Here is a 15454-nt window from a genome sequence, read left to right as displayed (position 1 = left end):
ATATGAAACAGATTGTCTGAGCTTTATTGGAAGAACTTGCGCACTCTTTCCTGGCTGGCCGGGTCCACAGAAGCCAGAATCTGGTCTGCATTTGCGCCGGTCACTGCCACCAGCTGCTTGGCAGATGTGGCCACCCGGACAGCGGTCTGACCCTGTAGGGTAGCCGCCTCGAGTGCCTGCACGATGAAGCCGAAGACACGGTCAGCCTTGGCAAAGACAGCCGGGTTTTGCCTAGTAATATATTAGTATAAGTTTGAAGGGAAAGGGGGTTGCTCAAGAAAACGTACTGGTCAATCAACTGTGCAATAAAGGAATAGGCGTAGGGAGCAGCCTCCTCGTCGTAGGTAATGGGCAAAGTCTCGATCCAGTTGGTCACAACATCCTGAGGAGCCTGAACCTTGGACGGGTTGTAGTGCAGGATCTTGGCAATACTAGCAGACGCATTCTCGGTCGCGAACACATTCTCCTCTGTGCGGGATTGCGCATGCTGTGTAACCTGGAACAAGCTGGGAAGGCTGGCAGCCACAAAATCGCTCCAGACGGCACCGCCCTTCTGCGCGGCCACACCCACACCGTACGCTGCCGCCTGACGGTTGGCGGCATTCTCATCTCGTAGACCGGAAGCCAAGGGCTGCATGATATGATCCTTGAATGCCCACGATTCTTCGCCGCAGAATTCAAGCACGTCATCCATGATGCAAAGAGCCCACTGCCGTTGTGTCGGGTCTTGGCTCGTGATAAAAGCGTCGTAGAATGGCATCAATTGCTGCCAGGTTGGCAGGAACGAGTTACCCTGGTTCTTAAAGATAGTGTGGAATGCCTTGTTCATATCGCTTAATAGGTTTTGGTCGTCTTCCACGGCGTACTCGAAGTCCAGGTTCTCCTCATCACCATCTTCGAGCTCGGCCTGCTCCTCCAAACGTTGCTTCACGCGCATTTGGTAATCCTCAAGGGTCGACTTGGCCGATTCGATGAACGCCTGCAAGTGCTGGGGGGTGAGAGAGTTTCTGCCAACTACCTCTACTGACTCATAGAAGCACTGGTACATCTCAGCCAGTGTGTCAACTGTCGGCTCAGCGCTCAGGACCTCAATGATCTTCTCTGCAACCTTGTTCCACATTTCAGCGAAGGCTGGGGACTGGCCACCGTGTGCTTTCTTGTAGGAGTTCAGTAGCTGAGGGATCAGCTTGGCAGCTGACACTCGAACGGGGTCGTGGAAGAAAAAGGCAAGACCGGGAACCGCGATCTTCTCCATGGTTTCCAGGACGTAATTTTGGAAATTTTCCTCAAGAATCTGGGCGTAAATCGTGATCAATTCGATAGCAGTATTCTTGTCTTCAAGAGCACTGGTCTTGATACCGATAATCTTGCCCTTGAGCGGCACCAGCTCCCAGCCATCATCCTGCTCAACCTGTTCGATCTGATCCTCGTCATCCAGCAGCTGAATATCAGCCTTGGCAGCAGCCACAGTCAGAAGAGGAGGCATAACACCGGGGAGATAAGGCACGAAGTCTTGGCCGAGAACGCGGCACATGCGGCCCCAGCAGTGAAGCAGGTACTGTGACTGTGGGTCGTCGGCGTCGGTGATGTTTTGCTGAATATTGCCAAGAATCTGCACAAGGTTCAGGGCATCTTGACCCATCTTCTCCTTGCCAACGGCAAGTGCGATCAGAGTAGCACACTCCATGGCCTTGGCACGAAGAAGGCGGTACTCCTTACCCTGTTCCTCCTTGAGGACATTGAGCAACAGAGGCATTAGAGTACTATAATACTGATCGAAAGCGGCCTCGGCAGAGTCGGCAATGGTGGCGATGGTGGACAGCGCCTGCTCCTGCAGATAACGCTTAGGGCTGCGCAAGAGATCTAGGAGATGGCTGAGCAGGTTTCCAAGGTATGGCTCCAAGGTGCTGCGCTCCGCCTCCTCGCAGAAGTTGACGAGAGCAGCGGCAGCATGGGACTGCACACGCGGCTCGGTGGAGGCGAGAACGGGAATGATGTTAGTAAGGACAATCTCATGGTATTTCTCCTGCATGGTACCGGCAAAGTCGGTACTCATCTGGCCGAGAGCATTGCAGCCTGCATAACGGACTCGGGGGTGGCCGTCTTGGAGGGCAGGAACAACAAGCGCTAGAACTTGGTCCAGCTCACCGACCATTAGGTCGCGACAACCCTCAGAGATGGCGGAGATGGCCATCAAAGCAGCATGGCGATCGCGCCAGTTTGTTGACGACATCATGCGAGGAATCCAAGAGAACGCGGGTTGAAGGATGGCCTGCCCACCCAGTTTGTTGGCGAGACGATCCATGCACTGTTCACCAGCGATGTGGTTGAGATCGTTCTCTTCAGGTTCAAGCTGTTACTAGTCAGTGGGATGTCGATCATAATGACCAAAATGTAACACTTACATCTTCAGATGCGTTCCATTCCTCCGCATCGTCGTCATCCGCACCGACATCAGTCATGAGACTCAGACACTGTGTGACCATTTCCTGTGCGAAGTCCGGCTCCTTCTTACACATATTCGGGGCGTAATCGGCGAAGGTAGCCATCAATTCGAGTGCATTCTGGCGTACCTGGTCGCTGAGCTCCTTGTCGCCAATGACACTGATGCTGAACTTAACCAAGTTGTTAAACATGGGCTTGAACATCTTCGGGCTGATTTCAGCCAATTCGATCAAGGCGAGAAGTGCCGAGGACAGTTCCTCGCTTTCAGAGGCCTCCTTGAGAGGAGGAAGGATGTTGAGAAGGTCTGGCATGAGGCCGAAGAATTTAGGCTGGGACTTTTTGGAGATCGACCGGAAAAGTGAAGCAAAGGCTTCCATAGCGGAAATCCGAACCTGATGAAATGGTCAGAGTTGAGTTCAAAGGGCACAGCCAGATGTCGACATACGGAAATATTGTCGTCCTTGAAACCCTTGGTAAAAACCTCCACGACAGCATCTTCGTGCTGCTTCTCAATGATCCCGGGGGTGGTCGTGAACACGCGGTATGCGGTTTCCCGAAGGCTCGAGTCAGGACTCTGGCTTGCCTGGAAAAGCACACCGAGGAGTTCAGGCCACTGTTCGCCTACAATCACAGGTGAAATTGTCAGAACCAACAACCATTATTTCGTCAAAGGTAGTTCGAATCGCATACCATTATCGGTGTATTGCCGAGCCACCTCAGCCAATGTGTCTCCAATCTTCTTGCGTACGTCGGTGACAGTCTCGCTCGTCAGACAGGCCACCAACTTCTCACGAATAACAATTCGCTGCTCGTTGGGGAGGCATGAGAAAATCTCCTTGTTGTCACCTGAGGCGGGATCCTTTCGGGTTTTTGTTGCAATTCTTCGGAAAAGCACAGCGGAGAAAGCACGCGTCTATTGGTAAGAGTTTCCCATTAGCTTTTATCTCAAACCACAGTGAAACTCGGGTGTTGGGTTGGTTGCCGGTCGTTTTGCAACACCCCTCTCTTTCAAGCAACTGCACCCCTGGAGTCCAGTGCAACTTACTATTGTGTCCTCTGCGCCGCCAAGCTGTTCCGCCAATCCCATCAGTAGGACATCTGGTCGATTCTGAACCCAGTCATTGTTAAGCTGATCTTCCGCCTGGGATCTGACGGTGTTGTCGGGTGTGCTCAAGGCGCGGAGCAGCTGAGAAAGCGCGGTGTGGATTTCGGGAGGTAGGAGGGACATGTTGGGCGTGTCTGTTCCCAAGTTCCAGACGATCCAAGCAACCCAATCTTTCAACCCTCGTAGAAGTTATTTGGTGGGGATAGAGGGGTGGAACGAAGGGGAGGAGTTTTGTTTTTGGTGGGGCGGGGAGAGAGGGAAAAAAGAAGAATTTCTGATTAGGAGAGCGATAGATGGATAGGCTTGGGAGTGAAGAATAGAAATGCCAGTCTAATCACACAACAAGAGGAAAAGAAATTCAATAGATGATATCGAGGTCTTTGAACCGATTCTTTCTTTACATAAAAAAAAGCAATTAACTGTACGAATAATCTAAGAACAACATAAAGAGCCCATAACGACGATAATCGCATTTGGGCGCTAAACCAAATGCGGCAATTTCAGGCCACAAGGCCAATTAGATTCGAACAGGGATAACTATGAAAGGACTGTAATAGTGCTAACTCAGTGGAAGGTTTACTTATTTTGTAGACCGACGGTAATTCATACGTTATATATAGGATCATTAGACCAGGATTTATCTCGAACAATTATTTGCATTGAAGGCTAAACTAGGGCCGCAACTGCTCACACGAACAGCGGTATCTGAACGCGACACGGAATATCGATATTAGAGAGAAAAGAACGGGTATGCGACACTCCTGACAGAAAAAGAATCTACTACGCTTTCTCAAAATGCTTAATAGTCAAGCTGAATCGGACAAAGTGAAGTATTTGGCGAGAAAGAGAGGGTTTCGGGAATAGACCAAAGGCCAAATATTTTTTTTTACCGGCCACTGGGGCGGCTCAGAATGAACACACCCGCAATAACTGCAGCCAATGTGACAATAGCACCGGGAAGCAGCAAGTCATTAGGAACGCCGGCAATCAATTGCTCCTCTGGTGCGTGAGAGGGCATGGCTTGCTGCTGGGGCAGGACCTTGCTCACGGGGGATTCTTGTGATACAAGTTCCTCAACAACGCTTTGCTCTTCGACAGGAGTCACAATCTTAACGTGTTGAGGTTCAACAGGGATGGGTGGCTGGGCGGGGTCATGGACAAACAAATTGACCTTGTCGCGGTGAGTACGGCGGGCCAGATCGATAGCATCCGTCATATCCTGATCCGTGGTGATTGAGACGGTATCACCCTCGTTATCCATGTAGCTGAGGGCATACCCTGTGTTGCTCAGCCGACCCTCCTCAACGGTAGCCTCGCCACCAACAGCCTCGACTTCCTTGCCAAGTTTCGCTGTGACTTGCGCCACAAGGTCGGTAACGCCATTGGTGGTAAGGACGTTCACACGGTGCACTCGGCCACCAGGGGCCTTGAACTTGAAGGGGAATGGAGTAGGGGCAGCTGGTTCTGCTGGTTGGTGCTGAGAAACCACCTCGGAATGATGATCGTCGCCGTGGTGCGATGCTGAGTCGTTGGGAAGAAGACTGTTGTCGCAGCCTGAGCGAGTGAGATCGGGGCTGATAACTGAGCGGTGTGGGGTATTCAATTGCTGGCTGTGGCCGCCAGAGACCATAGAGTCTGATTCGTGATCCATCGATAACCAGAATTTGTTCCAAGCAGGGCCCTCCTCATCTTGGGTTGACATAGTGTTGATCTGAAATATGTCAGTCAAAATATTTGCACGTCAGATCTGTTACTATCGACATACCTGTTCAAGAGTGGCATAAGTAAGTTTCAACACATCCACCATGCCAACAATTTCACCTCCCTCATTCATCACGGGCAGGTTGAGATAGTGGCCATCTGTTGTAGAGTTAGCATGCTTTGGTTTCAATTGCCGATTGAAATGACTGACCATGCATCTTGCGAAGCGCGGCTTGAATGCTCATATCCGACGGCGCGAAATCAGGGTGAGGAGTCATGACACGGACAACGCTGCAAGTTGATGGATCGAGGCCAGGAGCAATAACGCGAAGGACAATATCCTTGCTAGTGAAGATACCAGTGATCGAGCCTTGGTCCTGGACTAACAGCGCAGTGGTGTGATTTTCCTTCATCAGAGCTGCAGCGTCCTTGACGGTGGTGCGGACGGAGACAGTGACGGGCGGCAAGCCATCCAAGACGGTCTCAAGGGTCGGGCCGGACATCTTCGATCGCAACGCCTCCACATATTGGATGACTTGCTGAGGCTGACTAGAGCCAAGCTCTGTCTGCACACCTTCCAGCGCATCGTAAAGCTTGCGAGACGAACTGTACGCACGTTCCAACTTTTCCATAGCATCGTAGAAGCACTTGGTAATATCCAAAACACCAGAGATATCCTGGTTCTCATCCATGACCGGCAGATGTCTGAATCCTTTCCGCACCATGAGGTCGAGCGCGTCGGTCGCACTGGTGTCCGTTCTCGCGCACAGCGGGTTTTTGGTCATGATCTCAGCGACAGAGACATCTCGCGCCTTCAGGCCCATTCCGACGACTCGGAACGCCAGATCCTTCGCAGTAAAGATACCTGCAATGCGCTCATTATCGTCGGTGACTAACACACAGTCCTCTCTCTTGGCGGCCATAAGTTGAGCAGCCTCCGCAATGCTCATGGCGGGTTTAATCTGGAGGGCCTGACTGGGCTTCAGGGCGAGCACGGTGCCGGGAGGGGCTTTGCGGGAGCTCCTCGATTTTGCCGGAGCGTTCCTCTTTTTGCTGAGGTCGGCCTCCATTTTGCGGCGAATAGCCTTGTGTCGAGGTTAGATAAAATCCAAGGCTCAAATTGAGCATCAGGAGATCACTCCCGCGGGCTGCCATGACGTACCTCATCACGTTTCGACTGGTTCTGTCGCTGTCTGCTACTTGCGGCGCTCATTGTGCCACTTCCGACTTCGCTGGAGGGGGTATTGTTTGTAACAGAAGATTCTGGCCGGGGTCGGGGGATGTGGGAAGCACTGGGATCGGTTCCAAAATCGGGCAGCCTTCCTCTCCCGATGGTCTGATTGGGCTTTCCCCGAAAAGTACCTGTGGCCGACATAATAATGCCGAAAGGGGAAAGTCTCAATAAAAATAAAAAGAAAGGGAGGGAGATCACACAAACAAAAACAAAGATGTCAAGTTGTGAGACTAGTATGGGAGTGAAAAAAGCAAGGAGAATTCCTGGGAAGGAGAAGAAAAATGGGCAGTTCAATAGTCAATCCCGACAGGGGTGTTTCTTCGTTAGTTGGGGATGAGGAGCCATAAACATTGAGTGACACGGTACGATCCGGGGGCTAGGCCTAATTAGGCGGAACACTACTCGTGACTCTGCCCATGTGATCCACGTGATCCTCGAGGAATTATTGCCTGAGACTTAAGGCATAAGACCCGTGACCCATCTCGCTTAAGGGCTTAGGGCTACCCGCACAACGGAATCCAATCCATCCCGAAAGAGACTTTGTGTGAGCGAGCTTCGACAACCCACTCCCGACAAGTCAACCGTACGCTATCTCCCCCCCTTCACCCACAGACCAACACCTAACCATCCACAGAACAAACCGTCAAAATGGTCAAGAAGAGGGCGAACAAGTAAGACCAACCAAACCCCCCATCTCGGCGAAACAGTATCCCATTCGACATCTCCGCAATGACGCCGACGGAAGCGCACACGACATACATCTCAAAATTCATCGAAAACCGCGACCTACGCACATTGCCGGAAGAATGGGAGACTGGATTTCGACTGATTCGCAACTTCAGGGGCACGGTAACTAATTGATTTGATAGCGGCCGCAACAAGAATGGCCGCGGCCACGTCAAGCCTGTGCGTTGCTCCAACTGCGCTCGCTGCACCCCCAAGGACAAGGCCATCAAGCGCTTCACCATCCGCAACATGGTCGAGTCCGCTGCCATCCGTACGTGACAACTCTCCCGATACCTCGAATATACGACAAGATCCCATATCTATGGCTGCGACCTATTCGAGGAATTCCAAGACGAACCAGTGCAACTAACGATTCCTGCTTTACAGGTGATATCTCCGAGGCTTCCGTCTTCGCTGAGTACTCCGTCCCCAAGATGTACTTGAAGCTCCAGTACTGCGTGTCCTGCGCCATTCACGGCAAGATTGTCCGGTACGCTTACACCGATTACTCTCGACACCCATCGCCTTTCATATGCTAATTTCTTGTCAATAGTGTTCGCTCCCGCGAAGGCCGCCGCAACCGTGCTCCCCCTCCTCGTATTCGCTTCAACAAGGACGGCAAGAAGCTCCAGCCCCCTACTGCCGCCAAGGCTCTGTAAGGAGATGAATGTCGCATGATGAACAAAATAAAATTGAACTAGTTTGAAATGAATTCTTTTATTTTGTCTTCACTCTTCGCATTGGTGTTCTTCTTGACCGGATCGCAGGGGTGATGCTCGGTCCCGAAACTGCCGGCCATGCCCCTACACTGAGGATGAAAAAGACGGCACCAATTGTCTGATGAAGGCAGTTTGGATGTCTCTTTAGCATTGTGATGTTTATGGGCCCAATTGACGACGGCTTGTTATGACTGGGAGGAAGGATGGTTCAGGTCCAAATGAGGACTTAGAAAATATCAAAAATTCCTACAAAACCTGGTCGCATGACGTAAATTTCAAGTATCTGGGGTGCATATTCCTGGGTATCTTGCTAAGTACAAAAATTCATGGGTACAGGTACCCCTTCTCGAAATAGTTTCCATACATGTCTACCGTTCCGGTCCGCACTTTTGGCGTCGGGTTCCGCACGATCTTCACCTCTCCCTTCCAATGACCTTCGACGTAACGTGATAGAAAAATATGGGGCGATGATGGCATAAGTAGGCCGGAAGTACCCGTGCCAGTTGTGCTTCGCCGTCCCTTTTCACGACGAACCACTTGTTCATACTCGGCCTTCTTGGCGCGACGAAAGGCCGCAAGCTCTGCCACAAGGTCAATCATTGGGACTTGGCACTGCTGCTTCCTATCTTTAGCAGTCACTGGCGGACCCCGGGTCTTGGCGCTTTGTGGAAGGTGACGCCCAAATTGAGGAGAATCAGATGAATGCAACGAGTCATCCTCCGGTATAAGCGAGACCTTTTCGTTAAGCGCAGCCATTGGAAAGTATTTACCAGGATCATTTTCAGGGACGCCACACTCTTCTTCGCCAAAGAAGCTGAAATCATTTGCAGCTGCAGACCAAAGATTCTCCGAGTCGCGGTCACCCGTGCTTGAATACCCTGTGGAATTGTATTGATTCCCGGTTTTCCATGATGTAAGTTTAGAGGTATCGACAGGTGTGATTTCGAGTACTAGACGACGCAAGCCAAAGAGAGACCTTGACCGCTGCTGCTCGGCTTGCATGCGCGCTTGCCCTGGTGGGAGCGAGTAGTCCGATCCTGCTTGCAGAGTTGCTAGCAATGCTTCGTTTGAGCATGCAGTTATGAACCGAGTGAGCGCAGAGAGTATGGAGGAGTTGGGCGTCACATGCGAGGGTACATCTGTCAGTACCAAAGTTTCCATGTGAGGAATATGTGATGGGTGTAGGTAAGGAAACCAGCTGTCTTTCCCTCCTCGGAGTGGGAGTGATTGATTGTGTGGTCGCTTTGCTAATAATTCCTGTACTATTTGTGCGAGAGGATCGCTCGATGAGATTGGGGAGCTGCATTGCAAGGTTGCCTGAAGAGAGAAGTCTGTCGTAAGCGTGTCGTAGTCTGAAGACATTGCAATGGACGGCAATGTGTTTGAATCAGTCTGATCTGTACCCCAGGTGTTTGTCTTAGAAGCACCGAAGATCATACCTCCATTGGCGCTACTGTGTACAGGGATGGGCTGTACAACCTCCGGGGCAAAAGCTGGCCCACGCCTGACTGCCGGTGCATGTTCATCCTCGCAGGCTGTCAATGGCTGGGAAGTTTTGAGCTGTTTCGTGGCCGAAGAGGGGCTAATTGGGTCGGTTGTTGATGTATCCGCGAGTTCAAAGACAGGCCTTACGTCTTCGGGCAACTCATAAACCTGCCGGGAACCATCCAGCTCAAATTGCTCGACTTCGCGCGGGGTCTCTTGTCCTGAAAGCTCTGGAAGAAGCTCAGTATTGGATACAGAGTCTTTAGCGGGTGGTTGGCCAGTGAGAACAGCATGATGCCCTCGAAAATATATCAAATTGTCGCCTGCAACCTTACCCAACATCGGGACTAGATTCTCAGCTCCAAGATATTTCTCCTTCCCATAATGATGAGTCTGGTGTGCCTTATCTGGAGTTTTTATGTTCCCGAAATCTAAAGCATGTAGTCGGGTTGAGAGCAAAAGACTCGCCACAGCCTCCACGGATATTTGATTACCAGCAATATAAAGATGGGTGATTCCCGTATGCGGTAAGTCTTCAACCCATGGATGGTATAAAACAGGTTGAGCAAGAAGCTTCACAAACTGCTCATCTAAGTCTGGCCGCTTGAAAAAGTCCGAGTCAGACTCATTAATTGCAAAGTGGGAGAAGGGGTCTGGCGAAGCAGTAGCCTGCCTGGGATTTCGTTGTATTTCCGTCCCGTTTGGCGGGAGAAATGATGCCTGCAACAGAGAGTGGATTGCTATGTCAGTAAGCCTGTTGTCTCTCAAATCCAGACAACGGACTCGCCGTCCAATCGCATTTGCAAGAAATTCAGCATCATTATCCTTCAGCCCAATGCCACGCAATTTAAGTACCCGGAGGAACGGCATTTGAGCTAGTGTAGACAGTACATTCCGGTCTCGTGCTGGAGTGGTGTACGAAAGATCCAGGTAGGTCAATGCCGGAAACAAGAAGAGAGTCTCTGCGAGGCTTGCAGAAGTAGTATTGGGCTCACGTTCGGCTAACAAGAGCCGTATATTATACTGGCTGGCTCTCTCGTCGGTTTTCAACGCTGTCATGGCATGGTGATCAAAAAAAGGCAATTTCGACACCATGAGACACTGCAGACATGGCAGGCACTCGAGGATGTCCCTCAACCAGCCCGCTCGTGGACCACCATATATCTCAGAAAGAGCGGGTGGGAGATGAAGGGTATGGGTTAACGCCCGAACCTCTTGTCGGGCGTATTTGAGTGTTCTTCGAAATCGAGTGAGGGCGACTGTGTGATCTAGTTAGGTATTGCTTTTTAAGCAATCACGCGGTTTATAAGGTGACTTGCCGTATACTGCATCATTATCTGTACCAAAGTGGGATGCCGGATCACCCCAGAGGAAGGGCATAAATAGACCATGCCATCTGTGGCAGACTAGAGATGCAGCGCATAGGTCACTGGAAGGAATATAGCGAGCAATAATTGTCCAAGCATCTCTGTCTGTTGCGGATTTATAAGAAGGCGGAATGAAATCCATGTTTACCATATTTTGTGAATTCCATCAAGGACGTGGATTTTACGATGGTAGAAATCTGGTGAGTTTGGCCCCATGAGTTGACTCAGCCACAGTTTTGCGACAGCCTTTTAGGATTAATCATTGGTTCTAGGATTCTAAATCCTCTAATTTTATATTGCTTCTCTTATTTTTGCATTTCTGGTTATATCTAGGGAAAGGGTGTAATTTCACCAGCATATGACGTCACTGAATAAGCCAACTATATGAACACGTGGGGGATAGCCAAAGGGGACTGTTTAGAAAATACCCGTTGCCCCATTTCCACCTAGAGCTGGAAAGCCCAATTGTCTATAGAAAGCATCCCGGAATGCTGGGTCTCGTGATAAACCAGATGTAGCGCATACACCCTGCTCAACAAGTTCCATCTTGCGTAGCCTGGCTTGAACCACCGCGCACGTCTCAGCCCACGCACAAACATTACCTGCAAGACCTTCAAACAAACCATAAGGCTCATCAGGCATGCGATAGTCCTTGTCGGAAGATGCGGGCGACTTATTGTATGGCTTAGTCTCACGTGCATGCAACATGAACGCAAGTGCCTTGGAGAGGAAGAAGTCACTGGTGAGTTCCTGGCTCACTTTAGCATTTGGAAGTGTCGATATTTGATTCCGCTGGAGATAATGTGTCCGGGCATCGTTCAAAATCTCTGAATGGTATTCAAAGCAATCATGAAGGAGAAGCCATGCCCATGCATTGCCTGACACGCCATGACACAAACTGCCGCCCTTAGAAAGCAGGCCTTCGTCCCACACACGCTCAGTGCCCAAGTATATGGCTTGATCCCAACTTGGATCCCAGTGGGCGCGGGTTAAGGACTTGTTTTTCAAGGCAGCTCCTAGGAGGATCAACAGTCCTGGGCTCCCGTGACATAGTTGAACTAGCTCCGAGTTCCGCCTAGAGCCAAATGGAGGCAGTGTCATGGGGAGATGGCCATTACTAGCCACAGATAGCTTACAGAGTGCAGTGATAGTACTGCCAATTACAGGCAGATAATCTGTAAGCTCTTCGGGGTTACATGAGAGTAGGATGGTTAGAATACCGGCTAAATCACATATTAGTGTTGTTTTTGTAAAGCCCAAGTAATCGCCTGCAAACTTACTTATTCCATGGACCCTATGTATCGTCTGTTAGCGACCTTATACGAGTATAAAATGGCTAGAGATATCCACTTACGCCCCAAAACAATAATGACCCTCCATCCATGCATACATCAATGGATGTGCGTCTTGGGCTCCATTCTTTTCGGTGTATTCCTTAGATCCTTGTTGCCCGGCATTGACAATTGCTCGGATCAACTCAGGAATTGCCCCCAGTACAGGTGATAGAACTTCCTGGGTCTCTTGGTCAAAACGATGGGCACGAACGTTCAAAAGGGCCCAAAGAAGTCCTGCTCGGCCAAACAACATTTCATCTCCACCCATCTTTCGGCCATCATGGATGACAAGAGGCTCGTTCTTTAGCGCCCATTGCATGGCATCGTGAAGGCAAGTGATATCCTCCCTTGCGATCCTGACATTGGTGCTTTCTTGCCAATTATTCTTCGCAAGAGTACCTAAAATGCGTAGAGTGACAGCAGTCATAGGCGAAGATGAGCCAATTGGAGACAATCGGGAGGCTAGCAGAGGAGTGTCTGGGAGGGTTGATGGAATCCGTTGCAGTGCGTAATGACGATAGTCAAGAGAAGCAGTCTTGTGATTTCCTAGAACTGAAGACTGATAGTCTAGGCGTAGGAATGCAAGAGCAACGCCTTTATTGAGTGGTTAAATGGAGGTTTTTGAGAGGTCGGACTGGAGCTTGAAATACCGGGGAAAGCTTTAAACATGCCATTTGGGCCCCAAGTTTCAGGCAAGACAGTGTTCTGTTGTATCAACTCGGCACCATTGTGAGTGGCAGTACGAAGCTCTTGGAGACTCTCAAAAAGAGTGGTCGGATTTATTGGGAGCGGGGTCAACGTATTCTCGAAGTATTGGGGACGCTCTGCCATTGCGGAGTTTTATATAGTTATAGACTGTAAATTTGTTGTGATATGGCGTGCTACGCAGAAGAGAAGCCTAGTTCTGTAGGCCCGAAAACTCTTACCATTCTGACCGGGGGCCATCACTTCCTACACCGTACATAACGCCAGACGGCTCAGCTGGCCCAAAACCAAAACTTGCATCTTCCCCACCATCTCCGTAGCGCAGGATGAAATTATCGACGGACCAATACAATTATCCTGATCCACCGAAAATCAGCTACACCAGAATTTGTCCACAACAATATTCTCCACTTAGAGTCTATATGGTACTTAGATCGGCTATAGTTAATTAGTTAACTATGTACAACATACATTGTTAGTTCATTATAGACCGGAAAAACCAGGCAACAATAAAGTATGTTATATAATCAGGAACCACTGAGTCAGCAAGGACCACGACTTCTCGACTTGCGTTGCGGCCATTCCGGACTCGAGAATACTCACGCGGTCCTCGAAGTGCGATCGAGGGCTTCTAGAAGCAATCCAGAATGTCAGTGAACAGACCCCCTACTGAATTCACTATCTTGTAGCCCTTGTTTTATTGCTATACTCGTATTCACCTATGAGACTTTGTGGAAAGATATGGGAATAGAATGCAGACAACTAACATGTCAAATAGTGTGATTGACAACCCTTACCATGTCTGAAGTTCATGGGGATTCAGAGCTCGTTCCATCGGGCCCTGAGCTAGATTATCCGCTTGCTCTGGCTCCGCGACAAGTAACTCTGCGAGATCGGGTTACGGTTGCGACCCTGGTCCCTTTTGCCTCAGCAGAGGAAGTACCCCGGGCTCTAATGAAGTATCTCTCTGATCAATTCAACAAAGAAATTGAAAAGGGAGATACATATGCTATGACAGAGCCCATTCCATTGGCCCAATTTGGACGATATTGGTTTTCGAACTTTGGTGTGGTCATGCTTACTGGCGACATCGAGAGTGCAGAGCAGACCCATACCATGGACCGTGCTGGAGCCAATTGGACCAAGATCTGTCTAGGTGGCTTCCACATTCGGCCTAATTACCCTGGCCGTAGTAGTCATGTCTGCAATGGCACTTTCATCGTCACTGATGCTGCTCGAAACAAGGGTGTGGGTAGATTGATGGGCGAATCTTATTTGGAGTGGGCCCCTCGACTGGTGAGTTCTTGACTGCAGTCGCTTCAAACGGGCTCTAAATTAATGTTTGCTAGGGATATACATATGCAGTCTTTAACTTGGTATATGAATCCAACGTTGCATCATGTCGCCTGTGGGATTCCCTTGGCTTCAAACGGATTGGCCGAGTCCCAGGTGGAGGCAGTATCAAATCCCAACCTGGAGAGTTTGTTGATGCAATCATCTATGGCAGAGGTCTCAGTTTGGATGGCGAGGACTCTGTGTCCCAGGATCGTTTTGAGAAAATCCGTTATTATTTGAAGCACGGGAAGTACCCTCGTGGTGCTGATCGGGCGGAAAAGAGTCGACTTCGCAGTGCGGCGACTCATTATAAACTTCTTAGCGGGGAAGATGGGGAGCCCGAGAGGCTGATGCTGAAGGATAAAGAGGTGGTGTCAGACCCGCAACAGCAGTACGATATCGCCCAAGAAGTTCATCTCAAACAACATGCCGGAATCAACAAAACTACGGCAGCCATTGCGATAAAATATCACTGGGTACGAATCAAAGAGACTGTCAATCGCGTGATTCGAGACTGCCCACAATGCAAAGAAACTCTGAAGGCTCCCCCCATACCTGGGAGCAAGGATGATGATCGATCGCCATCGGAAACAATGTCTGGCATGGATATGGATAGCACAATCGAACAACCCCCGAAGGAACCGGCCAATGTCCCGCAGGCGATGGATGAAGCACCCGATGAGCCTCCCAGCTACAACCCTCTTATGCACCAACCAATTCCTGCAGCCATGCCCGGCACAGTGCACCCTATGGCTGGATTCCAACCCATGCCTCTCGACCCCCAAATCATGCAACTACATCAACAGCTACGACGCTACCAGCAACATAACCCCATGACGGGCCAGTTCGCACCGGGCCCGCACAATCTCAGCATGTCAAGCTTTGACGATGCAATGCGTTATCATACAGCCAGCAATGCCTATCAAATGATGGTAGATGACGGCTCAGACCCATTTCGACAAGATGTGCTTGGACTTGTGAACCCACCTCCACACGAGTTGCAGCATGATGCTGAATTACTCTCCAAGTTCGAGTATGGAAGTCCCTCAGACGGGAATTATGACTTTACGTGAACAAGCCTCAAATTTTTATCTCGGTTATTTTATTTTATTTCGGGGTGTCTACTTCATTTCAGACTTATTCTGTCTTAACCTTACTTTTCTTACTTTTCTATTGTTCTATTGGCGTCGAGGCATCGGTCTGAGATATCGTTGATACTCCACCACTATTTTGCCGTGGACAGTGACACAACGCTTTATGCTACATACACTATGCTTCTTTTTAGTTATATTATTCCA

At 50.0% G+C, this 15454-nt stretch overlaps 5 protein-coding genes across 5 annotated transcripts; 2 read left to right on the top strand and 3 right to left on the bottom strand.

The window, feature by feature from the left end:
- Positions 1 to 23: 23 nt before the first annotated feature.
- On the bottom strand, positions 24 to 3673 carry PGRI_041270 (nuclear import receptor PSE1; the record flags this gene model as incomplete). The annotated part of the gene is made up of 6 exons (XM_040791840.1): positions 24 to 231; positions 288 to 2353; positions 2406 to 2837; positions 2891 to 3066; positions 3136 to 3358; positions 3491 to 3673. 6 exons carry the CDS (start codon positions 3671 to 3673, stop codon positions 24 to 26), a joined length of 3288 nt encoding a protein of 1095 aa, XP_040643750.1.
- Positions 3674 to 4436: 763 nt separating this feature from the next.
- On the bottom strand, positions 4437 to 6464 carry PGRI_041260 (CBS and PB1 domain protein; the record flags this gene model as incomplete). Its single annotated transcript, XM_040791839.1, has 4 exons — positions 4437 to 5261; positions 5316 to 5410; positions 5463 to 6336; positions 6414 to 6464. 4 exons carry the CDS (start codon positions 6462 to 6464, stop codon positions 4437 to 4439), a joined length of 1845 nt encoding a protein of 614 aa, XP_040643749.1.
- A 669-nt stretch (positions 6465 to 7133) lies between these two features.
- PGRI_041250 (40S ribosomal protein eS26) lies at positions 7134 to 7870 on the top strand (the record flags this gene model as incomplete). Its single annotated transcript, XM_040791838.1, has 4 exons — positions 7134 to 7156; positions 7355 to 7482; positions 7599 to 7701; positions 7765 to 7870. 4 exons carry the CDS (start codon positions 7134 to 7136, stop codon positions 7868 to 7870), a joined length of 360 nt encoding a protein of 119 aa, XP_040643748.1.
- Positions 7871 to 8254: 384 nt separating this feature from the next.
- Positions 8255 to 10474, bottom strand: PGRI_041240 (uncharacterized protein; the record flags this gene model as incomplete). Its single annotated transcript, XM_040791837.1, has 1 exon — positions 8255 to 10474. One exon carries the CDS (start codon positions 10472 to 10474, stop codon positions 8255 to 8257), a length of 2220 nt encoding a protein of 739 aa, XP_040643747.1.
- A 3145-nt stretch (positions 10475 to 13619) lies between these two features.
- On the top strand, positions 13620 to 15229 carry PGRI_041230 (putative histone acetyltransferase Spt10; the record flags this gene model as incomplete). The annotated part of the gene is made up of 2 exons (XM_040791836.1): positions 13620 to 14117; positions 14171 to 15229. 2 exons carry the CDS (start codon positions 13620 to 13622, stop codon positions 15227 to 15229), a joined length of 1557 nt encoding a protein of 518 aa, XP_040643746.1.
- Between the last annotated feature and the right edge of the window lie 225 nt (positions 15230 to 15454).

Source organism: Penicillium griseofulvum (genome assembly GCF_001561935.1).
Source record: "Penicillium griseofulvum strain PG3 chromosome Unknown contig_89, whole genome shotgun sequence".
NCBI lineage: Eukaryota > Fungi > Ascomycota > Eurotiomycetes > Eurotiales > Aspergillaceae > Penicillium > Penicillium griseofulvum.
Note: the sequence above shows the minus strand (reverse complement) of the source record. Positions and strands in the feature narration are given on the sequence as shown.